We start from the raw sequence: 25,774 nt of genomic DNA on the forward strand, positions 1-25,774 counted from the left end.
GAATCGGAGGCTGTTTCGGTTATTGAAGTCAGAGAGGAAACTATACCACCTTAGCGCACTACTCGATCTAGGCGGGTAGTTAAAAAACCTAAATATCAATAGAAATATCAATTTTAAATTTATAGGAGGTAACCATTTACAAATAACTTTTATTTTAGCCGAATTCTATGTAAGTAAAATAGCTGAGTTTTAGTGGTGATATTTTTTTTTGCCTGACGAAAGGGCGGGGTTGTTGAAAGGGTGGTGGTGCATGGTACGTTTGCAAGCTGGAGAAACCTACAAGTTTGAAGTTGTCAGCTGGTCATCAAAGCACAAAGCACAAAACATCAATCGCGAGTTCTTCATCCAAGGTTGCCGTCTCGGCCTATCACCGACGTGCAATGACGAAGCTGCTCTGGCCGAGGCGGAAGAACAAGCCAGAGCTACCGACACAGCGGTGATGGTTGTTGGCACAGGCCCGGAGTGGGAGTCGGAAGGATTCGACCGGGTCAGCGTGCGACTTCCCCGGCGCCAGGAAGATCTGATCTGTGAAGGAACATGACAGTTCTAATATTCGCAGGTCATCGTGATTGGCAAGAAGGCCAAGCGGGTTTCCCAAGGCGACGCACTCGAGTACGTGTTCGGCTATACGGTAAGTCATGGTATAGACGCATGGTGCACTGGCCATTAACTGTTTCACGTCAGGCTGGGAACGACATCTCAAACAGGGCGTGGCAGCTTGAACCTCATCTGGGTGGAGGGCAATGGTGCTACTCCAAATGCTTTGACTCGTCCACACCGATCGGCCCGGCCGTCATGTCGAAGGGCGTTCTGGGTGCTGCAGAAGGGCTTGAGGTTCGCGGCACTCTCAATGGCTCTCGAATGCAGGATGGCAATACCAACAATATGATCTTCCCGGTGGCCGAAATCGTGTCATTTTTAAGCCAGGGCATGACCCTGCTTCCAGGTTCGTGACCATGTCTCGTCATACGCCCTCCCATCGTTCGAGCCTATTCATTGACACCGCGCCAGGAACATTGATATTCACGGGCACTCCAGCAGGCGTTGGATTTGGGAGAAAACCTCAGATTAGCTTGCGTGAAGGTGACATGACCCAGGTGGAGATAGATGGCATTGGCACTATATCTAACAGAATCATCTACGAGCAGTAACGTCAAGAATCATGAAATATAAATCGCATAAGGCCTGGGTATTAGGCCAGATATTGGATTTTTGTTCTCTTTTTTTTCGTCTTGCCTATTGTGATACGTCAATCTCCTCAGCTGAGAAAATAAAGTATGAATAAAAATGAATCGAGTTCCCCAATTGACATAAACAAAGCTCAAAATCCATCTCCTTCGTCTGTGCTGCTTCTGTGCCGCTGCAAATCCAGGATCAACGCCCACAGCTGGTCCGCGCAAAAGGACAGGCTTGGGCTCTCGTTCTCCCAACGTCGTAAAATGCCGCAAGCGCCCTCTGCAGCATCAAGGGCCCTAGTGTAGAATGCGTTACCGACGTGGCGAGAGGTATGGTATGCTTCATTGATGTGTCCAGCTTGCTGCACCTCCAGCTCAGCTTCCCCCATGTGTTGGACAACAACTGGTATATGGCCTGCAGCAACCAGCGATAAAGCCGTAGACCAAATGTTCCTGGCCAAAAGCCAGCATCCGTAATGTCGTTCGGGCTCCTTTGCCTGCTGGGTGAGAAACGTCATTGCGTGGTATAGATATTTCTTGGTACCGTCAAGCAACGGTCTGATGGTGCTTCGGTAGCTCGCCTCGGGCTCGGATTCCGCATCCGCCAACGCCGCCAGGAAAGGCCGGAACACAAGCATAAGCAGTTGCCCCTGCCTGTTACGGAGGATCTTTTGCGTTCGCTGCTTCGTCAAAAGCACGAAAAAGTCTTCCTCGGTTCGAGAGTCGTCGGGTGTAGGTTGTGGGAGGGCTTGGAAATCGGCTGGCAGTGAACCCATCCTGTTTCTCAAATGTGAGTCAGAGAAAACAATTTACAGTGCTTCCGATGTAAGAGAGAGGTCTCCGCTGGACTTCATGTTGGATAGTCTCACCACTCATTGATCTGGCGTTCAAGTTCGCATGCAAGAGGATAAATGGTAGTAAGGTGAGCCATCTTGTCACTCCCAGAGTAGCCTGTGAAGCACAAGATGTGTTATTAACCCGTCAAAAGTGAATGGGAATGGAATATACCCTCATAAGGCTCTGTCTTTATTCTCTCCACCAATCTTCGGCTTGACGTCTCCGCGAGATAATAGTACCAGGTATCAGTGACGAGATCCGAGCCGATGCCAGGCCACTCAAACGGCTGGGCTGGAGGTGGGGGTATCTGCGTGCTTTGGATCAGCTGCTCCATTTTACGAGAACAGACAACCTCAAGATGAGGATAGATCTCTTCCGCCAGCTTTAGCTGCATCTTGGCCACAGCCCATAAGACCCGATGGCTAAGATTTTCCTTGATGATGTCTGGGTACCTGGCACATGCTAAGATTAGACAGTCCATCAGCTTGACCGTATCTCATTCACATACCTTAGCAACAGCATCTCGGCATTTGAAGTTGCCGATCCTATGTAACACCATGCTTCCCATGGTTCCAGGATCCACATGTGGTAGCTCGCCAACAATAATCGGGCTTGCAGGTCTTTGATCGGTGTCCCGCCGCTGAATGCCGTAAAACCCAGCCAAGGGAGCGCCAAGTTTATGTAGTGACTCCTTCCGAGCTTTCCTTCCCTCGGCCCTCTCTGAGTAGAAATCTCGCCAAGGGCAAGCACCAGTAGGAAGATGGCCATATCTGGCGCCTGAATCCCTGCTGGCAATGCCATCCCAACTGACCAATCTTTAACTTGGCCGTCTTTGAGCAACAGGCCTTCCAGACTCCTGAGAAAGTCAAGATTGAGAATCGGCGACTTGCTGTGAATATGAATCACGTAGTTTCTGATCAGAGATGCGGCAGGTTCAAGTACTCCAAGACCAGGGGTATCGGCAGCCATATTATCCGACATCATCAGGTCGGTATCGTCTTGATCGGTAGAACCAGCCGGGCTGGAGAACTCTGCTTTTATCGAGGGACTTGGACCTGGCGTCGACACAGCAGATCCGTCTTTCAGTTCGTCTCGGTACACCTCCCAGTACCTATGTAGACCACACCTGGCAGCAGGGGCCCGGAGGATATTCCAGGTCATGACTACGTCGCCATTGGGCCACCTATCGCGCTGTGTGGTCGCTGGTATGGGGGTCGTGGCGGTTGAAAGGCTGGCATGCGTCGTAATTGTCACTCCACTCAGTTGCTTCAGCATATTATCCTCCATTGTTTGAAGCCGTTCGAGTATCAACACGGAGGCTTTGTCCAGGCTGCAATCAGTCAGCGCTAAATGAAACGCTGTGGCTCTCTATATGCTTCAAACTCACCTGGTTGTCTCCGTATCGGGGTAAGTACACTCAAAGTCTATTTTAAAACAAAAACCGCATCGTGGCCTCTAGCTGTCACATCTCGACTTCCTGCTCATTTTGCATTAATCATTTCTGGTAACCCTAGCTTTTTATCATCCCAAGGTGACAAACCTCGCCCTACAGACCAAGCATACTTAAATAACACGTTTTCTCGTGTACTGACCTCCGACACGTTTGTTTATATCTGTCATCTGGCTGAGTCAGACCTCTTGAAGCAAGGAGGAATGTTTATAAATATGTTCAGTCCTGTTATACTTGGAGTATTTAGAATGATTTCCCTTGCGGAGGTTGCACGAAGCTACGCGTGTGGGAAATATGAATATGAACTATGAAGGGGCTTGACAGAACACCCCGCGTTTTATTTAACTTTCCTTAAAATTTCTGCCTTAGGCATCACGACCCGAGATTGCAGAGTAGGTAGTTGAGCACCAATTTTTTACGAGGAGATTGTTCTTAGTCTCCTCAGTTGTTAAAGACTATAGAAGGTCACGAACGTAGCGTTGAAACGCTATCTATTTCTCTATTAGTTTACTTTGAGTAACAATCTTCTTCCCAGTAACTATTATTTTCTCCTCATCGACCCTCACTCTTACCCTATACACTAGTTGCGTCAATACGTGGATTGACAGATGAATTGCGTATATTTCCGGCGGCTGACTATATGCTCTCCAGTGGTGAAACATTCAATGAAAATGCCGACTCTCATTCAATCATGGTTCCAAACGCCTTCGGTGTGTCATTCTTTATAGAGTAGCCTATGTCTGATCCATGTGGCTGCAACCCGCCGAGGAAGCGCCCCATCCCTGTTCCTCCGATACTAGCTTAAGAACTAACAGGTTGATTTGAAAGAAGTCACCTCCAACCCACATTGACGATGTATGGATGCCTTAGGTAGGTAGCTATACTTCTTGTTTCATGTTGAAAATTCTCTTCTCATGTTCTTCCAGTCCTCTTTTCTCCCCTATGTTACGGTCACTGTGCAAACACGTCCACCTCAACGTCCTTCGGAACAAAATAACAGTTCTGTTCAGCTACTCGGATCCTGATTTGAGCCAATGTCGGAGCCCCATTGAAGATTTCACTATTGGGTGGATACGTGCTCTACAAAAAGAGTACAAAGCGACCTATCGAATGCTTGACTAGGAATTCGACGGCCTTAACACTACCCAGCCGAATGACAGCACCGCTTATATCTTTAGACATGTATACGAGCATGGCTTATTCCGATATTGGCATGGATCAATTTAGATGACACATGATCCCGGGTTATACACCTTGATTCAAGAAAACCTAAGCTATCCAATCTACCTTTTCATTATAAATGTCATTAAAAGAGCGTAGTTGTAGAGGTCAACAATCCATCATGTCCCAAGCCTCTATCCACCATCATCGTCATCTCTAGGCACCACCGTTTCCCTGATTCCAATACCCAGCAAGAGATCTCAGATACATCTAGCTTCTAGGCAGAAAATCGAATAGCCCTGGCTCTGTTGTTGTTGTTGTTGTTGTTGTTGTTGTTGTTGTTGTTGTTGGAGGAACCGTTGTCTCCTTCCTCTTCTTCCTCATCCTCTTCATCCTCTTCATCCTCTTCATCCTCTTCATCATCATTGTTGGCTGCAGCGTTATCGTTAGCTGCACTATTGTTGGCTGAGGCGTCATCATTAACGACAGCATTGTTGTTGGCAGCACCGTTGTTGTTGGCAGCACCGTTGTTGTTGGCAGCACCGTTGTTGTTGGCAGCACCGTTGTTGTTGGCAGCACCGTTGTTGTTGGCAGCACCGTTGTTGTTGGCAGCACCGTTGTTGTTGGCAGCACCGTTGTTGTTGGCAGCACCGTTGTTAACGGCATCACTAGTGGCGTTGTTCGCACCTCCAGCGTTGCCACCTGCCATCTGAACAGGGACAACACCGCCAAAGGGACCAGCGCGAGCAGGGTTCTGGCAGCGGACAAGGCAAACATTGTTCTGGCCGGCAACAGTGCCAGTACACTCCTGATCAGCGGGGATAGACGCGACGAGGGGAAAGTCCGAGGCCTCGCCATCACGGTTGCGACCTCGCTCGTTGCCTTCAACGTTCTGCGTGACGGTGATGTCGGTCCAGCTTTGGCCAGTGCCGTCATCGTTGATCATACAAGTATAAGGCCCAGCGCCGTCGCTGTTGACCTGGTGCAGCGTCATGGTGAGCTCGCCGCCCTGCGTGACCTGGGGCAGATCATCATTAGTCTCAGCTAGGATGGCTGAGGTGCCAGCCTCGACATCGTTGTCACCCCCACCAAGGGTCTCGCCGACGGTCTCGGCCGAGTCACCGCGGAAGCGGGTGGCATCCTGCTGGAAGGGCCGGCGACGCGTACCGTCACGGGGCGTAGTGTTGTCGACGCCCAGGGCCGTACCCGAGCCGCCGGAGTCACCAACCGCGTTGGTGATGACGCTGTGGCCGGCGGTGAGCTGAGCCAGGGCGAGGAGGGTCCAGGTGATGGCGGTCTTGACGGAAGCCATGTTGATTTTGACTGTTGATAGTGTTGAAGTTTGTAAAGAAGTAATATCAAAGGATTGGCAAATGAAGACCTGTCCGGCAGGGAAGAAGAGTAGCTTGGTAAGAGACTGGAAAGAGAGGTAAGGCTGATGAGGGTGAGCTGGATAATTCACCGAGAACCAGCCCATGATTTATAGTCCATCGACATCGCAACCACAACCTCTTTAGACACGAGCTCACCGCACCGAGACACCTGAAGCCATCGCCAAGCTCCCCAGCCTCAGAATCCAACCCCATGAGGCAGCATCCCTCCACCGTCGAAGCGCCCTCCCCTCATGTGTGAGGGTACATTCGTGCTTCGCCACACTGGATGAGGTTATCGACATTGGCTACGCAAGCTGTGAGGGCTGAAGTCAAACGAAACGCTAGTCTGCGCAGCCAATCGCGACTGAATGCTGACGCGACGCTGACTGTTTCGAAGCGGGTTTGAGTAACAGGTTGTTTCCGGAACTTTGACGATCCTGGGTGGACGGACCACCCATGGGTCTTGGCACGGCCCGAACTAACCGACAGAACCTTCTCTGCACTTGTCTGTAAAAGTTTTTGTTGCTTTTGTTCCCCAGGTCTGAATGGTGAGCTGCTGCCCAGTCAGGAGCTAGCCAGGTGCCCAATGATACGACTTGGCTGGGTTTCAAGCTAAGTCTGGGTTTGCGGCCTGAGTCTGTGAGAGTTGTTCCCCTCACGGGGGCTTATCACCACCTTTTAAGTCTCTTGTTCTTCTCTATCATTCGTTCATTGGGCTAGTCGATTGATTTCGGGTATCCAATCGCCATCTTGGGATGTGATAGCTACCCACAGCATCCTTCTCAGATTTTTAAGAAGCCAGTCGGAAAACGCTGCCACTTGTGGCCGATGCTACTATGCAATCGGGCACTGCTCAATCTCGGGATCAACAATGCCCGATAGATCTTTGCAATAACCTTAATCTCTACGAATTAAGCAACTACTAGATCCTACTTAACTTTCTTCCTGTCACAAAGCAGTCCATGTCGTCCTGCTTCGCAAACCAAAAGTTGGATACGCTCCATGGCTCCTCGGGATGAACAAGCTCAAAGTCAAAATACCTCAAAATCTCGGGGAGCAGCTTTGACATCTCCATCAACGAGATATTCTTTCCCAGACAGACACGTGACCCGGTGCCGAATTGGACCATGTACCGATCCATCTCCTTGGCCTTCTCCTCATTCTCCAGCCACCGCTCCGGTCTGAAGACCTCGGCGTCGTCCCCGAAGATTGACGTGTTCCGGTGAATCACGTATGGATTAATGCCGACCTCGGTCCCCGCTGGAATATAAACCGAGCCGATTTAGAGGCCCGATTCTGGAACGTAGCGAGGGAGACTCCATTGGGCTGATGGGTGCACCCTCATGGCCTCCTTCATAACCTGCGAGACATTAGTCACGAAAAACTTGATGCAGTAAAATTGAGGAAGCCTACTGCCTGAAGATATGGCATTTTACAGGCTTCGCCAAACGTCACCGGATCGCTAACTTTCCCCTCAGCGCTGAACGTGTGGATCTCATCTTGAAGCCGATGATGTGCCCGCGGATTCTGGAGAAGGAAGTAAATAATGGCCCGCAGGCTGATAGCCGTCGTATCACTTCCAGCAGCGACGTTGGCAAAGCAGCTGCGCCAGATGGTGGACTCGTCACGTCCCATCTTTTACAGCCTGGAGACGAAGTCAATCTGGCCTTGGGCGCCACGCTCCAGCCGGTCCTGGATTTGACTGCCCACAAATTCGTTGAAGACACCTATGCCGGGAGGGTAGGCAAGGCCGACTTTTGACAGCAGCGTGTTAACAAGGTAGTAGAGCGGCCAGAACTCGGGCATGACTGTAAAGAGTGCGCCGTGGATGAGATAGCGTTCAAGTTTTGAGATGCAGCCTTGAACGTCTTTGCCCTCTTGCATGAACCCGAAAGGCCTCGATAAGGTGATTTGCCCAATGACCTGGCGTTGGAGTTAGATGGAGCACTGCTCATGGGATTCGTTGTTCACTGACATCAAAGGCGTAGAACTGCAGCCACTTTGCAATATCAAGAGACTTGCGCTGACCAGCGAGGCCCCGAAACTGATCGCACATGGTTTCCACACACTTATCCACCATGGGCTCCAACTCGACGAGAGATGTCATGCTGTATGCAGAAGCAATCTCCCGGCGGTGGTGGGCATGACGCGCAACATTCGGGTCGGTAAACAGATCATCGTTATCCTTGGTGCCGAACGGGATGGAGAACTTGGTCTTGCGGAAGTTTAAGGAGTGGCCGTAGATGGTTTTGATAGCAGAAGGGTCAGATATCAGCACCTCGTTGGGGCTGATTCGCACAACCGGTCCGTATCGAGCGTGCAGTTGCATCTGCACCTTTTCCAGTTGGTCGTGGGCGATGCAGTTGAGTTTCCAGAGTCTGGTGAAACCTGCCAAGAAGGGACCTGGTACGCGGCGAAGTCGAGTTAGATACTTGTTGCTGACAAGGTGGAGCAATAAAACAGAGATGCTAAAGAGAACTGCATGGCTGATCGTGACATGGGCCAGGGCTGAGCAAAGCTGTTCGATTGTATTGGAGCGAAAGGTGGCCATGGCTTCGGAGGTTGGAGATCATGTGGCGATGTTGTTGTGGTGGTTTCCACCAGAGTGGAGATCTCGGCAGCATCTATAGAACTACAAGATCCGGTAATTCCAGATCAAATCCGAGAAATCGGAATTGTTTACACGGAACTGACTCCGGACATGTTGTTAGATGAGTCCATCTCACTCGTGATTGGCCTGCTTAGAGAGTCGATCAAGTGGGATCAGCCACCCCCTCAATCTTACCCTGTTTAACAGTTAATCCCCCTGAAAACTGTAACCCAGCCACACGCTACGCCCTTTAGTGAGCATGCCTCGCAGTGGTGAACGGCTGTTTGATGACAGCCTGACAGCCACTCTGGGAAGGCAGAAGACTCGGAGGGTTCAACCGTGCTGACAAGACACCTCGGTCCAAGCGGATGGAATAAATGATAGTCCAACCTTAACAGAATCACCTGGAAAACATGAGACAATTCTCTCATTGACACGAGGCTTGCAATACAGCCTCTTAAGCTTGCATTGGGGTGATTCTCATCAAACAACCACGTCCCAATTACCTCGGCTCCTACCGCTTGTTGAGATATTGGGTCACAACAAGCCAAAATGACGGTCAACTTCTACTCCGAGCCAGGTCGTTGGTGCCTTGGCGCGCCAACAAAACTCATGTCTCAAGACGCTTGAGACTGAAGTTATCTCATGGACCAAGTATACACACCAAGCGACACCAAACTCAAGAAGAAGATATTATTAGCCCAAGATGCCAGGGCTCAAGACATATGGTTTATCGAGTGTCATGATTCAGGTCTCTTTCCCGAAGGTAATTCTTACACCTGTAATCTCACTAGCCCTAGCTAATCAACAATCATAGGCGGCGGCGAACCGTCGGATCACGGGATCCTAACTAACTATCTCACGTCCCATTGAAGCGCTCTTAGGAGGGATACACTATGTGCACAATTACAACTTTTCCTATCTAGTCCTCACGAGGCCGGGAGGGTCTACTAGTTCCTCTTTGTCAAGCTGCCTGTTCCGCTTTACGGCAATGACATCCCGAGATACACCAAAGATGATGAAGCTCAGCTCGCGCAAGAGCACGCACTTGATCAAGTCACGACGACTGTTCAATTTGGCCACATCTATGAAGCCAGAACAAGCTCTGCACTGACTCCACTCCACGAGCATGTATTTCAGCAGTGGCACTTTGGCCGCATCATGACGATTGGCGACGCGGCCCACAAGGTAGGACCTCCAATTCCAGAGCTCATGTTGTGCTGTTCTAACCATCGTCGCCGTCAAGTTCCATCCGTTGACTGGACACGGAGGCAATGCTGCCATTGAAACGGCTGCTGCTCTGGTGAATCATTTGCTTTCCAAGAGCAATCTGAATTGGAGCGACTCAGAGATAAACGCTGCCTTTAGCGCTGCGCAAAATGATCGTCATGATCGCACGTCATGGCTTGTCGCAGATGCTCACGAGTACCAGCAGAGGCATGCCTTGGCGACGCCTCTGTGGAGGGTAGTGGCGCGGATACTACCCCTCTTCATCAATGGCGACGCCACCTTTCACGTCTCAGGGCAAAAGTATGTCGGTGCCAGCCGACTGGACGGTCTTCCTGTTGTGAAGCGGCAACACGCAGTCCCGTATGACGATGAGCTTCCTGAGAGGCCGCTGCGCCCGACCTGGCTTTTAACTGGCCTTGGAGTGATGACGCAGGGAATATTGTATCGACTATCCAACAAACTATTGCTGCCTTCCTACCACATTTAAGGGCGCTCCCCTAAGGGATCACTACGTTGGCATAGGATCGGTGGATAAGATTCTGGCGGTTCCCGTCTCTGTCTTCGGTGTTCCTCTCGCAGGACACAACAAGGCCAGACTGGCCCAATGGGTGTCTTTCACCCCCCTGCTGTTGTCAACCACCCTCGACTGGACCATGGAAGCTTATCGACCCGGTGCCAAAGGACTCCTAACCTCCCTGTAAGCCAGGAATCAAGTATTCAGGAGGCCTGAGAACTGGCTCCTTGTGCCACCAGGCCTATACAGATGATGATGAACAACCAGCTAACCTCGCTATCAACCAGGCCAACTCTATTTGGGACCGTGTATCAATTACTGGGCATTGGTCGGATCTCGCCACTGTATCATTTGATCTCTGTACTCGAGCACGCTTTCAGGGGGTCTTTGGGCACAGTTATTGGTCATTCAATTACCAAGGAAGTTGCTGACGCTGTGATTCCTGGCCTAGGCTTTGGCTACATTCTCCCTACTGCCCTCATGTTGTGGCCATTCGAGAACAACGATACCTGGCAGAAGTTTGTCGCCTTGTGGCAGCCATTCCCCATTTATGTTGGTATCCTTGTTGCAGGGCTTTCGACTGTCTTCCGTAGGCAGAAAGCCACGGCGGCAGTGAGCGGGCTCAAGATGAAACAGAGCCAAGCCAGTGAGAGACCGAGTAAGCAAGACAAGGCCACACAATCAACTCTCAAACTGGTTTACGCGGGTGGAGCGGCAGCAACCGCGCTTATCCATCTCTGGGCGGTGTGTCGCATTCTTTCCAGCTCCGACCTGAGCTTCTCTGCGGTTTTTGGGAATCCCAGCTTCTTGCTCTCTGGGAGTCATGCTTCCACTCCGAAAGACGATGTTCTTCTTTTCTTCCAGAGAGACATGCTCTTGAACGCCGCTACCGTCCTCGCTCATAACGTCTTTCGCATTCTTCATCTGCGGAGCTTGGGGTATGTCACCACTAAGCAGGTAGTGGCGACTTCTCTTGTTACAGTGGTTGCGCAACCGGTTGTTGGACCAGCTGCCGCCCATATCAGTTTCCTGGGCTGGAGGGAGGACGTCTTTACGAGGGTTCAGCGACGTATCAATGCTTGCAACTAGAGCAATGCGTGTATTTGTATGTAGTGAGACGAAGTTCGAGTCGCCCAGAACAGAGAAGCACTCTTTGTACATAGGTGATATATGAATATTTATCTCAACTACCCCCATCTCCACGCATCAACTCAACATCAACCAACAATCGCATCATGGGTGACCGCGTTAGTCTTGATAGAACTGCCCAGGCGGCGGATGTCGGTTCCACCAGCAAGCCCCGCGAGGACGAAGCTGTTGTTGTGAGTTCGTCGACAGCCAAGCCCAAGACTCGTTCACTGTGGGCGGCATGGCACTACACGTATCAAACTTTTGTTTCAAAATCCAGGCAATGCCCCAAGTACATGATCACTATGAAGTTACGTGTAGGTAAACTCATCTACAAAGGCTCTCGGCGGACTAGATTCAGCCTAGTTGGCAAGCCCCAACCCATCTACTGACAATTCATCATGCCAACATGAAGCCTAAACTATGAAATCTGGATAGTGTTCTCGCTCGCAGTGCCTATGTTGAGTTGAACAGTAGGCCGCTTCTCCCACATCTTCTTCATCTCGCCGCGATCCACGTTATGACTTGATACCCCAAACACACCGGTTACGAAGATTACTGATTCTGTCGGTGTTTCCGGCTCATTCAGCGTAGCAGACCTGATGTTGTATCTAACGGAAGGAATGAAAGTCCTCTGTGTGATCAAGTTGGTGTTCGGGTCGGCTTCGATCAGCAACGATTCGCCTTTTTGCTTGGTTTCAACCGTAGGGCTAGCGGCAGCTACATCGGGTGTGATGTGCACAGCGCCGCTGGATCCAGCATGGGAAATCATCAGAATGCTCGATGAGTCGGAAAAGCAGCCATTCGTCACGTCGCTAGGGGCGTCTTTCGGTACATGGTAGCCGGTTGCGGACAGGGCAGATATTGCGAAAGAGGCATCAACCAGTTGGATTCCCTCTGAACAAGGAACAGTGCTCAAGCAATCGAGGCCCGTTACTTTGTGCGACCGAATGTGCCACCCCGGGAAGTGCGGGGTCAACGGGACGAGAATGGTCTCGATCTCCACGCCGAGCTGTTTGAAAGGCCTCCAGACACTGGATATTGCGGGGATCTTGTGTAAGTCTCCATGGGAGCGAACGAAAGCAGTTTGAAGTCTGACATCGAAGGGCCGCCACCGGACTTTCCACGTCTCTCCATCATCCAAGCTGATGGAAAGTGTACTGTCTGGCGCCAGTTGGTGTAGTTCTGGGCCTGAGGGTACACTAAATCCGAATGCGGAGGAGTAGGCGAACTTGCCGTACTTGGCTTCTCTGGCCTTGAATTTTCTGGTCGTCATTTGTCCTGATGATAGGAGGTAGTGGTGTTCATGAGAATTGCAGAGAATATGATGAGCAGGCCAGATAGCCTGAAGAGGGTTTGGATGCCCAACTTGAGTCTGTTTGCTCAGACTCAACTTCGCCATGGGATGGGGCTCCTCTTCGCAGGTCCAGAAAGGGTGGCCTTCAGGCAAGCCAAGGACGATGAAACTCTTCAAACACCAATACACAGACTGTCTTGAGTTGTAGTCCTCGCACAAGTACATATTGGGGTAAGCAAACCCAATGGCCATGGTACCATCAGAATTGAAAATCTCCGGTTTCTTTGACCACCATCGTAGGTGCCGCATAAGCATGCCCTTGATGGAACCTAGGCTTGCCACGGGACTAGGGAGCTGGACATCGACGAGAGCGAGGGCTGCCCAGAAAGCTCCGAATGCGAATCGGTAGGTCAAACTGCGACCAAATGGTATAGCGGCGCCTTGTCTCAGGTTAGATGTTCAGATCAAGCTTAGGAAGATAGCAGTGGGAGGGTTGAGTACCATTGACATCAAAGTACCTCCAATATTGGGAAGCAAACTCGGCTGCTTGTTGTCGATATCTCTGGACCCTTTCTTCATCCATTTTAGCAAACCGAATGTAGAGCAATTGCGCAAACTGGATGGCGAAACTTCCAGAATAGTAATCTGCTTGTTTTCTCTCGTCCCCCCAGACGCCATCAGAGGACCAGCCCTGGCCGAGGTAGAATTCATCAAGCAATGCAAAGTCCTCATCCACCATATGCGTCACCTCGTGTCTTGGTACTCCAAGAACCTCGACCAGCGCTAGATTGACGAGAACTCGAAACCACCGCCAGTTGCTACGCGGCATGGAATGATTGTTGATCTGCCGCAACCATTTTGTGAGGTTCAGTTTCGACTCTCGGCCCAAAACACGCATCATGACCCCTGGAACGGTCAACAGCGCAAACGCAATCGACTCCATCTCAACCATGCGTTGGTCAGAAGGCCCGATATTACCCCAATACTCAGAGCTGGAAGGGTCCACGCCAGCTTGGATACCCTGAATCCAGCTGTGAGCCTCATCGATGCTGGGATTTCCATCGTCGGATTGGTTGTCTACAAGAGCCTGAATAGCCCACAGGGGGCGGGCAAACCCTTCGAGTTGGGCGGCAACATCGTCAAAGACTGGAGCTGTGGAAGGAAACAGCTTAACACGGGCTCTAGCTGGAGATCTGTATGGCCCAAGCGGTCGTATGAGGGCAGTGGCTGCGCGGACAAGGTCGGAGCGATCCCGGAACGGGTTATCAGTGAAGCCAGCAAGCCCGGCCATGGCAGTATAATGTGGGGAATCCGAGGAGGATACTGAAAAGAGCAACAAAGAAGAAGTTTATTGCTTTGAGGTGGCAAAGAAATCATCAGAAATAATCATGAAGCACGGGTGAAGTCATTCGGGGTTCGGGCTATGTCTGTCCGAGTTTGTCGAGGTGGTGTTCAATGAGACTATAGGCAATCTCGCACAATTGGGGGATTACTTGAATTGAAACATAAGATAAATCTGCTAAAGAGATCTGATACATATCTTCCATTTATCCAAGGCCAGTGGAAAATCAATATCGCTATCTGTTTTTTGGATGGCAGTATTGAGAGCGAAGAGGCTGCGGGGTGTTCGGCGCCTCGGGGCAATTGAAGCGGATGACGGATAAATGGACCCGGGGCCCCCTCAAGTCCTTTATCGTTCCTCCGAAACAACATGGCAAACGTTCACTGACCTTGAACCACGTGGATATCCGCTTATCTTACGAAACACCAATGGATAATGACGGGCCAAACACCTCCACTCGCACCGACGAGCACACCGGAGGAGGCCCCGATACGAGCCTCGCCTGCAACTGCTGTCGGAAACGCAAGCTTCGATGCTCGAGGGAGGTTCCAACCTGCGAGAACTGTCGCAAAACAGGTAGGTCATTGGCCTCTTTCCAGGTCTCACGGTGCCTAACGCGCCCAGGGTATGAATGTGTTTACGAGTCGAGGCGTGCCAAGCCTGGGATGAAGACCGGGGCAATCGAGAACCTACACAGAAGGCTTGGTAAATATTGCGTGATACACGGGATCACCAACTTAAGCTAACAGATAGGACTAGACGTATTGGAACGGTCTGTGTCAATGCAACAGGAAGCTCTCAAAAACCTGCAATCTGAAGCGAATTCTGGCGGTGACACAAGTTCTCATCAGGGACAGACCGCAACTGGCCACAGCATTCTGTTGTCCCTCGCTCAAGAGATATGCAAGCTCAGCGGGCAATCACCACAGTCCTCGTCGGTGCCGGAAGGTAGCGATGTCTCTCGCAAACGGCGTCTAATCAGCAGTGATGTTGGACATCAACATGTTGATAGACACAATGCCCCGTCTCTGCCCGATAATAGCGTCTTGGAACAGATCATCAGTGCCTACTTCACCCACATACATCCATGGATCCCGATGATTCATGAGGCTCGATTTCGCAGACGAATCCAAGATGATACAGGGAAAGACACTTTGCATCTGGTCCTGCAGGCAATGGTTCTCGTCGCATCACGATATGTCTCGAGCAAGGTCGTCGCGGATATGGCAATGACATTCGCCGGGGACCAAGAAGACTTCAGGGATTGGATTGTGGCCAAATCTACAAAGAGAATGTCAGTTGAAAACCTGCAAGCACTTATTATTATCTGCTTCAACGATGCAAGTGTACATTCCTTAGCTGCGTCACTCGGCATACTGACCTCGCCCTAGATCGGCAATGGTGAAGCATCCCAAGCATGGTCACTCGTCGGCGCCTTGACCCGAATCGTCGAGTACCTACAATTGACAATCGAGGACGATGAAGTTGATCGATCCTCCTTTTCGCAGCCCTATATCTCCTTGCCTTCCCCACAGGGCTGGACCGAGGCTGAAGAGCGAAGGAGGGTGTTTTGGTGTGTCTTCAACTTGGACCGCTTCTGCTCTGTGACAACGGGTTGGAACACTAGTCTCACCTCTGACGATGTCAATCGTCGTCTGCCATGCGATGGAATAACCTGGAGAAAGGAAGATCCCGTTTCTACCCCTTACTTTGGCATCTGGGATAAATCTGCCGGACGCATCGGAAACCCCATCGCGTTCCTCCCTGCGCATCCCATCCCGCCGCAGGCTGGTGCAGACGATGAGGGTCGCACCCCATCTGAGGCAGTAACATCACCAGGAGCAGCATCTGCCGTCGACATGTCAACCGTGGGCGCCTTTGCCTACTGCATCGAGGCCACAGAGTCTTTGAGCAGAGTTACGAGCTATTTCCTCCAGCAGAGGGTCAACACCAAAGACCAGAAGGACCTGAGCAGCTGGTTGACACGGTTCAAGGAGCTCGATGTCCGCTTGGTGCACTGGAAGATACTGCTCCCGAGGAAGTGGAAGGTCAACATTACGCAGCAATCGTCGAGGATGGATCCGAATCTGACCCTGGCCCATGTCACACACAACGCATCCATGATTCTCCTTCACCAGCCTATCGCCTTTCCTCCGCTGAATTGGCCTTTCCGGACCAGGTTGCCGAGTCTCTGCAGCGTCGATACGTGCCAGGCGGCTGCGGTCGAGATTGCGACTATCACGGATCATTACCTCAACAACTTGGCCGAGATGGGCCCTCTCAATAATCAATTCGCCTTTTGCGTATATATTGCTGCCAGAGCCCTCCTCCTATACTGGCGTTATAGCTCGATCGATTGCCTGTCGCCCGAGTTCTGGCTGTTGATCCAGAGCCTGGAGGCCATGTCAAAACGATGGGCGGGACTTGTTGGTCCTCGAGAGAATTTGGCTTCCAAGTATTCCGCAACTCTTATTCAGCTACATTCTCAGTGCAACCAAGATGAATCATTCGCGATCAGCATTCCAGCATATACGACCGAAGTAAAGCATTCAAAGGCACCTCTACAGACCCCATCCCGAGGCCCGGATAAGCGCCAATGGTTACAAAATGAGGCTCCAAATGTTCCAAGTCCACAGTTACGGACTACTTATAGCGCTGCAGAGCTTGGGTCTCAGTACATGCCGGTCAACACTTCCTCCAATGCTATTCCTCTGGGTCATTCAACCGAGCCGTATAGCGGCGGCTCGGGCAGCGGCGGGGAGCTAGGGATGATATCACAGATGCTGTTTGATGCGCAATTTTCCGACATGGACAGGGTGATTAGCTTCGACGACGGCATGTTTGAAGGGGGCGGTGACATGTGACGGGAGAGCAACCCTCTTCAATAGGGTATCCAGATCTACCTAGCCAATGTGGTAATTTGACAGGGGAGTTTTCATCCTATCTACGCTCCTTTGCATCTCGACAGCCTAGACTCCTTTTTCCCTTTGATGACAGTGATGCCTCTAAGAGAACTCATTGTTATTATTATCATCAATAACGGTTCCAAAAGAGGCCATCATTGTAATCTTTACACGCACTCATCGGCAGACCAGGTTAATGATGAGGTTTCCTGTAGGAGGAACAGGCGGTAAGTAAGCACGAGAAATTTACAAACCATGCGAGGACATGCATTCCAATAGTCATATCAACAACGTAGGCCTTCTGTCTGGCGTAAGCATAATGGTCTGCTTCCAACGACCCATTGATGAGAAATGCTACATTCTTGTCGGCTGAGTGTAGGATGGCACCAAGTCGTCCTTTACTCAGCTCAGGAATAGAGAAGGGAACGCCTAGGTTGGCGGGCCCGCCAACCCGCCATTCTAGGAAAGATGACTAAGCCCCCTTTTCATCGCAGAAGGCAACAAATGCTGCTGGCCGTTACACGTTCAATTCTATCTATGCCTTCCAATCAAAGATGGGGCAATTTCCACCTGACTGCATGCCTCCTGAGGCTACCTTTCCTTCTCGAGATGCTCTATTTCAAGCTATCAACGATTGGGCCTTTACTCGCGGTTATGCCTTTATAAACGGAAAGTCAACAGTGGAAAAATCAGGACTGCGTGTTGTTACATACGCCTGTGACCGCAGAGGGGCGCCTCCTAGCCCCTCAAGGCAGCGCATACGGCAGACAACTTCCAGATGCACTGGTTGCCTATTTTCAATCCTTGGAAAGCAGCTAAAGGATGAGGGCGGCTGGGCCTTGCGCCATCGGCGCGATAAGCGCTTTGCTGTACACAACCACGAGCCAAGCAGTCATCCAACTGCTCATCCAATCCACCGGCGGCTTACAGCAGATCAACAAGGCCAGATCAGTCAGCTTGATGCTGCTGGAATCGCTCCTAAGGAGATCAACACCTATCTACGGCAGAATACATCTACGCTTGCAACGCAGAAGGATATTTCAAATCAGATCTTACAGAGCCGCCGAGATGCCCGTAAGGGCGGATCCTCCATGCAAGCACTTATCAATCAACTAGACCAGCAAGGCTTCTGGAGCCGATTTCAGGTTGATGAGCATAATCGCGTTGAAGCGGTTCTTTTTGCCCACCCTGACTCACTTGCCTATCTGCAGACATATCCAGAGCTACTACTATTAGATTATACATACAAGACTAATAGATTTGGTATGCCACTGCTAGATATTATCGGCATTGATGGATCTAATTGATCTTTCTGTATTGCCTTTGCTTTCCTAAGGGGGGAAACTACAGATGACTATCTGTGGGCTCTTGAGCGGCTCAAATCCCTCTATGAGATCAGTCAGATTCAACCTCCTTCAGTTATTCTAACTGACTGTGCAGAGGCATGCATGAATGCCGTTGATATCTGCTTTCCGGATTTAATCTCTCTGCTTTGCCTTTGGCATGCCAATAAGGCTGTTGTTACCAATTGCCGGCCGAAGTTTGTTCTTCCAAAGCTAGGTCTAGATCTAGCAGATGATAGCGAGGAAAAGTGGCAAGCCTTCTTCAGCCATTGGCACTCAATCATCTACTCACCAGATTAAGCTACCTTTGAACAACGAGTATAAGAGCTTGAAGAGCAATATCTACCTACTTATATTAATGAGGTAGTATACCTAAAGTCAACCTGGCTTAGCCCTTATAAGCAGAAGCTTGTGAAAGCTTAGGTCGATTAGCATCTTCACTTTGGCAGTGTTGTTACATCCCAAGTTGAAGGCATCCATAGTATGCTTAAAGGCTATTTAAAGAGATCTACCTTAGATCTCTTCGAGGCTTGGAGCTCTATCCAACGAGCTTTAGTCCATTAGGTTGCTAAGCTCCGCGTAAATCAAGCAAAGCAACAGATCCGCACCCCAATTGAGCTCTCAAAAAGCCTCTATGGTAGTGTTTAAGCCTGGGTATCTCACTATGCCTTGCGGAAGGTTAAGGAACAAAGGAAGCGCCTTCTAGATGCTCAGGGGCCTCTGCCTGCTTGTACAGGCGTGTTTACTCGGACTCAGGGGCTGCCATGTACTCACACTATTCAGACCTTCATAGAGCAAGGCCAATCTCTCCAACTTCATCATTTCAACAAGCATTGGCATCTTGATCGGCTAGGGAAGCCGACCCTACTGCTTGAGCCGCTTAAGATGGTAGAGGCAAGAGCAGCAAGGTCTAGTCAACCAGTATCTAGCACAAGAAGGCTACCAAGCTCATTTGAAGCTATTGAAGCTATAGGCAGGCAAAAGGCGCCACCAAGATGCAGCAGATGCCATGAGATCGGCCATATAATGTCTTCACACGCATGCCCTCTTCGGCATCAAGAGCTTTTAGAGCAGGTTGCTCAGAGGCAGGCACAGGCAGTCTCATCCTCTCCGGTAGTAACAGCGCCGCCTTCAACAACAGCGCCGGCAACAACAGAGGCACCGGCAGCAACAGAGGCACCGGCAGCAGTAGCGGCTCCGGCACTAAGATATGATGACCCCCGGGCTATCCATCAGAGATATGTTGCGGCGAGAGATGCTTGGTATAGGGCACAGCCTCGCGGCAGCATCAAGACTAACCAGCAGTATCGGAAGGCAATGGGTCTGCCTTCACGATATAGCAAAGCCGACTACGACTGGTGCCTTGACTGGAAGCAAATGACTAAGCGCTGTACGATGCCAACAGGCTCTAGGGAATGGACTAAAGAAGAGATGATGGCCTATCTTGACTGGGATAAGTCAGAGAATGATCGTCTTGACGCCCAGGTAGCCGATGAGATAGTAGTGCAGCCCTTTTCGAGCAGACGAGGGCTAGGCGAGATCTGGAGGGCATGTGAGAAGGAGATTGAGGAGCAGCAATCTTTGTATTCAGCTATGTAGCTATGTCTCATTTGTAGTTGTGTTATTGAATTTGAATTCGTCATCAGATACTGATACTGATACTGAAGGAATTAGGGGTCCTCATACATGTACGACCGGCCGTACAAATAAGATCACGTGATATATCATACGGCCGGTCGTATAAATAAGATCCGTTATGTAAGCTCGCCTAGGTGTATGAGTGAGAGATCCTCTTCTTCATCTAATGAAGCAGCCGTGATGCGTGAAATTGAACATAGTGAGTGATTTAGTAGGAGTGTAGGTATTCAATGAATTATATATCATCTATTGGCGTTGGTTATGCGCAGCGGATAAGGCTGCCCGAGGCCGTGAAGCATACTAAGGTGACGACGACGATGTAAGTGAATTGACTCAATGTGTGAGATATATAAGGCCGGGACTTCTCTACGGAAAGATGTTCTTTATTCTCATATATAATATTATCTTTAAGATATATAATCGTCGTTAAAGCCAACGTTAGAACCCTCCTAATATCCCGATCTTCGTCGATAGTACTATAACCCTAGCGATAAGTGCACCCAGCGACTAGTGGGTGCTAGCCCCCATCGCGAATAACCAGCACGTGGAGGCACCGGGGCGTTATAACTATAATGCAGTGCTTCCCTTCGCGGTCTAGTATTGGTATGCAGAGAATACCTTACCCATAGATGAGAGATTAGCTAGGGTCTATCTCGATATGAACCCCGGGGCTTATAGAAGAGCCCTTTCTACCTGATATCCTCCTTAGGGTTAGCCGATTGTCGTCGATTTGATGGCATGGGGATGGGAGGCTGCGGGATAATAGCATGCCGCGTGGTTCGACGAGGCCCTTAACCAACGGTATAACCGCCCTCTCCCTGATGTGAACCTAAGGTGGACTCGCAGCGTGCTTGAGGCTCTCGATAGAGAGTACCGCGGTCTAAATTGGCACACATATATAGGCCTCGCGTGGCTAACGCCTGCCATAGGGATGACGACGTATTTGCCTACTCTCCGGGAGGTAGAGCAGACAGGGATCTATATCTAGAGTGTTGACCGGAATGGCTATGTGATGTGGGTTTAGCAGGGCACATAGTAGATAGTTAAAAAGGCTACCTTATGGCGTTGTTGCTATATTGTGACTTCTCATAAATATAAGTGATAACCAAGCCCACTTTATGCTGCATATATACTCGGCCATAGCTCTATTTAATCAAGCCATTAGGTTACCATAATTATACTCGGAGATTAATATTTTCTTTATCTTCATAGTGATATATATAAATTGCGTGCTATATTATCCCTTCAAATATTAATAAGGGGGGTTCCCACTTTAATACCATCTCTCCTATACTTTAAGATCTTCCTCGGCGGCATTCCATATTCCCTGCATACCTCGCCGCCTCGAGAAAGGCTACTGTGCCATCTCTATCCCTACGTCACGCTCAACTCGCTCATTCTCAGCTTTATCCCAGTCTAGATAGCTCATCTGCTCCTCCTTAGTCTACTCTCTAATACTTCTTCCCTCCTTGCAATATCTCCCCATCTGCTTATAGTCAAGGCACCAGTTATATTCCGCTTTGCTATAGCGCATTAGCAGCCCCATAGCTTTCCGATATAGTTGATTGGTCTTCGGAGCTCCCCGGGGCAACGTAGCATACCAGGCCGCTCGTGATTCTTTATATCGTTGATAGATAGCACGGGGGTCACCAGCTCGTAACATAGGTGCCTCCGCAGTAGCTGCCGGCATAGCTGCCGGGGGGGGATAAGACCCGGGTTGTTGTATGTGTCGTTGTATGTATGGTCGTAATAGTCTCAGAGATAATAGAGGTTCCTGACGGGGACCCAGGCGATACTGAGCGGGTTATAGAGCGACTAGATGTATGCGTTGTCGTGTGCGTTGTCGTCGTAACTTGAGGGGGGGGGGCTGATTCCTGAGGAGGAGGTTTGAGTAGATGGTCGTAGCGCAACGGGCACACTTTGGCGTTCATCCTATGGCCAGTCTGATGACATTTTGAACACTGTGGCGGCGCCCTAGGCTGTGATGCTCTCTCAATGGCCTTAAACGCAGAAGGCTCACGCTGCGTGCTTAACGGTGGCAATGCCGAACTGGCTGCCAGGCGATCAAATAACCTGCGAGGCTTAATAATAAGCTCGGGGGGTTCCTGAGCGCTGGAGGCGCCAATGTGAATGGAAGTGATGTAGCTGAAGGGGCTGACCTTCTACCAATAAAGGCCGAAGGCTATGAGCACAAGGTAGTCCAAGAGTCATCGTGAAGACCCCTGTATACACGGGAAGCTCCTTTAGTAACCGTGCCCGTTGAGCATTAACCTTCCGCAGGGCCTCATGTGATACCCAGCCGCGGATATTACTAAATAATACCCCAGAGATATCAAGAGGTATAGTAATCTCCTGCCTGGCCTGGTTGGCCTTAAGTTTAGAAAGCTGATTTAATAGAATAAGCTTAATGATCCTCCAGGCATCAAAGAGATTAATCTTGTTGTGCTTCATGTGGCTCTTGATAAGTTGATGGATGCCCTCGGCCCGTGACGTAACAAATTGCCCCAAGTGAAGGTATCGGTGAACCCAGGCCTTGATGAACCTCTCCTTATGAGGGTCTAGCCAGGTCTCCATAATATAGCTCATCTCTTCAACGTACAGGGGAAGATAACGCTTCTTCCACTTCTCAAGCCTCTCGTTGTAGATATCCTCAGTGGCTGAATCAACGATCTCGTGCCACATATCATAGAAATCCTTCCATTCTTCTTGCCATTGAGTATTGCTTTTATCTCGAGCAAAGGCGGGCTGACAATGTGTCAAGATAGCCTTATTAATATGCCATAGACATAAGATTAAGGCTGACTCAGGGAAGCAAGAAGAAGAGGAGATAGCATTCATGCAAGCAAGGCAGCGATCCGTGAGTATCACAGAAGGGAGAGCTACTCCATGAAGCTGATATATACACCGCAACTGTTCAAGGACCCAGGTAAAGTCATCTTTTTCTTCGCCGCTGAGGAAGGCAAATGCAATATAGAAGGATCGTTGATAGGCATCAACACCAACTATATCAAGAAGAGGCATCTTATACTTATTGGTCTTATATGTATAGTCTAAGAGAAGTACCTCAGGGTATAGTTTGAGGTATCCCAGTGACTGTGGGTGTGTAAATAATACTGCCACGACCCTGCCACTCTCGTCGAGCCGGATTTTGTTCTAGAAGCCGTCGCCGTCGAGCTGCTTAGCAAGGGCGTGTATGCTGCTTTGGCCCCGAGCAAGCTCTCGCTTACTCTGCGCAATAGCATTGTAGATATCTTGCTGGGTGGCGAGTGTATCAGAGGTCATATGTAAATATGACCTAATCTCGCTTGGCTTAACGCCAGAGGTGGCCATTTGGCGGACTGTTGATTTATCTGACTGTGATAGTTGGCGATGTACTGGATGTGCCACTGGGGTAGAGCTTGGGCTGTGATTATGACGATGAAAGCGAGGATTAGGGCGATGCCGTAGATGCCATTGAGTCCTACATAGGCTCTCTTTCGCCGTGACAGAGAAGAGGCATCCTATACGGCGTGATGCGGTATTCCGTAACCGTTTCCCACTAGCTGGAGGGGTTCCTGCACGATCACATATAAAGGTAACATGAAGTCTCCCATTCGCAGTCTTTGAAGACCTCTGGGAGATAAAGGCATAGCCTCGTGGCGCTGCCCAAGCGTTGATTGCTGCGGTCAGCTCCTCGCGTGAGCTAAATTGTGCTTCAGGAGGAAGAGCATCATCGGGGAAGCCGTGAGAGTCGTGAATTGTAACCATTGTAGCAGGGAAAAGCCAAGGCAATAAGAATTGATACCATAGAAGCTATCAATCGTCTTGTACGAGGGCCAAAATGCGGTGTGTGGTCCCCTTGCAAGGTGGCCACATATGCCTCTTACATAACGGATCTTATTTGTACGACCGGCCGTATGATATATCACGTGATCTTATTTGTACGGCCGGTCGTACATGTATGAGGACCCAGGAATTAGGGGGCTTAGTCATCTTTCCTAGAATGGCGGGTTGGCGGGCCCGCCAACCTAGGCGTTCCCAATAGAGAAGCGGGTCAATCGAATGTGGCTTGGTAAGCGGGCCAAAGATAAAGCGGCGGGGTTATGAAATTAATCCGACTGCATAAATTCTGGATGATATGATCATGAGCAGGCCGTATTGTTTACTGAACACCGTTGCGCCCTTCCGCCGCAGCGGTTACCTTTGATGAGTAACGTGCATCTACGACATTCTGGCACTTGGAGGAATGCCTTGCTGCATGCTGTCAGCACGATAACTCAGCTGCCATCAGAATTTTCACCCCATCGACTGACTAAATACAGAAGCGAATCCGAACTGAGAGGTAAATATATAGACCCCAGAGAACTACGAGAAAGACACAAAATCAACATTTTCTACTACCTCACACCTCATTATTCACACAAGCTACTCGATACCAAGTCGCATATCTTTTTACCGCACAATGGCTTCCCCTTTTAAGAATATCCTGATCATTGGAGCCACAGGCTCTATTGGTTCTGTTGCTCTCGAAGCACTCGTCAAGGAACCCACTTTCGTTGTTACTGCTCTGCAGCGATCCTCGTCCAAGGGGAAACTCCCTTCCGGTCTTAAGACCATCACCGTTGATGATTCCTACCCCTCTAAGGCCCTGGTTAGCGCTTTCTCTGGGCAGGATGCCATTATCAACTGCATGACGTCGCTCGCCGTCGGCGAACAACTTCGATTCATCGATGCGGCCGTTGCGGCCAAAGTCAGACGTTATGTTTCGTCTGAGTATGGCCTCAACAACAACAAGCCTGAAGCAAGAGCGCTCAACTCGGTCTTTCGTGAGAAGGGCGAGATCCAGGATTACCTTCGCTCCAAGGAGTCGACTGGTCTCGAATGGATGGCCATTGCTTGCGGCATGTGGCTCAAGTGGAGTGCGCAGCACGACTTTCTGGGAATGCACATCAAGGAGAAGAAATTTGTGGTCTGGGACAATGGCGAAGGTTGGTTCAGTACCACAACTGAGGAGAATACCGCTCTTGCCCTGGTCAATGCCCTTGCAAAGAAATGGAACGAAACAAAGAACCAGGTGGTATGGCTCAGCGACTTTGCCATCACCCAGAACATGTTGCTTGCGGCTATTGAGCGTATCAGCGGTCAGGAATACACCACTGAAAAGATCGATACTCTCCGCTTCATAGAGGAAAAGCAGGCGGCCGTGGCTTCTGGAGACCCATACGCCGTATATGCCCTGATCGAGACTGGTTTTGTCACTGGCAAGTTTGGGGGCCACCTGGAGAAAGAGGGGCTGATCATGAATGAGCTTTTGGGTCTTCCAAAGAAGTCTCTGGATGAAGTTGTCAAGGCTGCTCTGGAGGCTGTTCAGGGAGCCTAATAGCATAGCCTGCCTACCCAATTGCTCCATCATCTTCTGAAAGCTAGGGCTGTAGATTTAGACCATAACTAGGATCTACGCATGAAAAATCAATCTTCGCTCTACTAGAAACACCCCCAGGTTACAAGATAAAAGCTCATGAAGTGCGCTCAGCGGGCCAACACTGGGAGAAAGTGAGCGTGGAATGATATACTTTGAGGCCTCTCTAGACACAGTTTTAGGTGACGCCTATGGGTTGACAAAGACAGACTTGTGATGGACTGACTTGATTGCCCAGTATAGTTAGTGATGCTTAGATGTTGGGCAGTTAGCAAATAATTAATCACACTCACGTGAGTTATTTGAGTAGAACCTATAAGTAACTACTACCACCTACGCTAAACTACCTGGGTCACATAGGTCCTCCCCCCTTGCTAGATCATTCTCCTTAGGCA

General features: G+C 50.0%; 7 protein-coding genes across 7 annotated transcripts; 3 read left to right on the plus strand and 4 right to left on the minus strand.

Moving 5' to 3' along the window:
• Positions 1–439: 439 nt before the first annotated feature.
• Positions 440–954, plus strand: LRP88_07391 (fumarylacetoacetate hydrolase family protein; the record flags this gene model as incomplete). The annotated part of the gene is made up of 3 exons (XM_083243921.1): positions 440–487; positions 560–631; positions 685–954. 3 exons carry the CDS (start codon positions 440–442, stop codon positions 952–954), a joined length of 390 nt encoding a protein of 129 aa, XP_083098415.1.
• A 367-nt stretch (positions 955–1,321) lies between these two features.
• Positions 1,322–1,951, minus strand: LRP88_07392 (uncharacterized protein; the record flags this gene model as incomplete). Its single annotated transcript, XM_083243922.1, has 1 exon — positions 1,322–1,951. One exon carries the CDS (start codon positions 1,949–1,951, stop codon positions 1,322–1,324), a length of 630 nt encoding a protein of 209 aa, XP_083098416.1.
• Positions 1,952–4,900: 2,949 nt separating this feature from the next.
• On the minus strand, positions 4,901–5,935 carry LRP88_07393 (DUF3129 domain-containing protein; the record flags this gene model as incomplete). The annotated part of the gene is made up of 1 exon (XM_083243923.1): positions 4,901–5,935. The coding sequence occupies one exon, from the start codon at positions 5,933–5,935 to the stop codon at positions 4,901–4,903; it is 1,035 nt and encodes a 344-aa protein (XP_083098417.1).
• Positions 5,936–7,634: 1,699 nt separating this feature from the next.
• Positions 7,635–8,547, minus strand: LRP88_07394 (uncharacterized protein; the record flags this gene model as incomplete). The annotated part of the gene is made up of 2 exons (XM_083243924.1): positions 7,635–7,919; positions 7,972–8,547. 2 exons carry the CDS (start codon positions 8,545–8,547, stop codon positions 7,635–7,637), a joined length of 861 nt encoding a protein of 286 aa, XP_083098418.1.
• A 3,332-nt stretch (positions 8,548–11,879) lies between these two features.
• On the minus strand, positions 11,880–14,046 carry LRP88_07395 (DUF2264 domain-containing protein; the record flags this gene model as incomplete). Its single annotated transcript, XM_083243925.1, has 2 exons — positions 11,880–13,195; positions 13,257–14,046. 2 exons carry the CDS (start codon positions 14,044–14,046, stop codon positions 11,880–11,882), a joined length of 2,106 nt encoding a protein of 701 aa, XP_083098419.1.
• A 1,389-nt stretch (positions 14,047–15,435) lies between these two features.
• On the plus strand, positions 15,436–16,961 carry LRP88_07396 (transcription factor domain-containing protein; the record flags this gene model as incomplete). Its single annotated transcript, XM_083243926.1, has 2 exons — positions 15,436–15,441; positions 15,489–16,961. The coding sequence occupies 2 exons, from the start codon at positions 15,436–15,438 to the stop codon at positions 16,959–16,961; spliced, it is 1,479 nt and encodes a 492-aa protein (XP_083098420.1).
• Positions 16,962–24,422: 7,461 nt separating this feature from the next.
• LRP88_07397 (aromatic alcohol reductase) lies at positions 24,423–25,340 on the plus strand (the record flags this gene model as incomplete). The annotated part of the gene is made up of 1 exon (XM_083243927.1): positions 24,423–25,340. The coding sequence occupies one exon, from the start codon at positions 24,423–24,425 to the stop codon at positions 25,338–25,340; it is 918 nt and encodes a 305-aa protein (XP_083098421.1).
• Positions 25,341–25,774: the final 434 nt, after the last annotated feature.

This window comes from Fusarium phalaenopsidis, assembly GCF_050370095.1.
Source record: "Fusarium phalaenopsidis strain FUZ10S chromosome Unknown contig_32302, whole genome shotgun sequence".
Lineage (NCBI taxonomy): Eukaryota > Fungi > Ascomycota > Sordariomycetes > Hypocreales > Nectriaceae > Fusarium > Fusarium phalaenopsidis.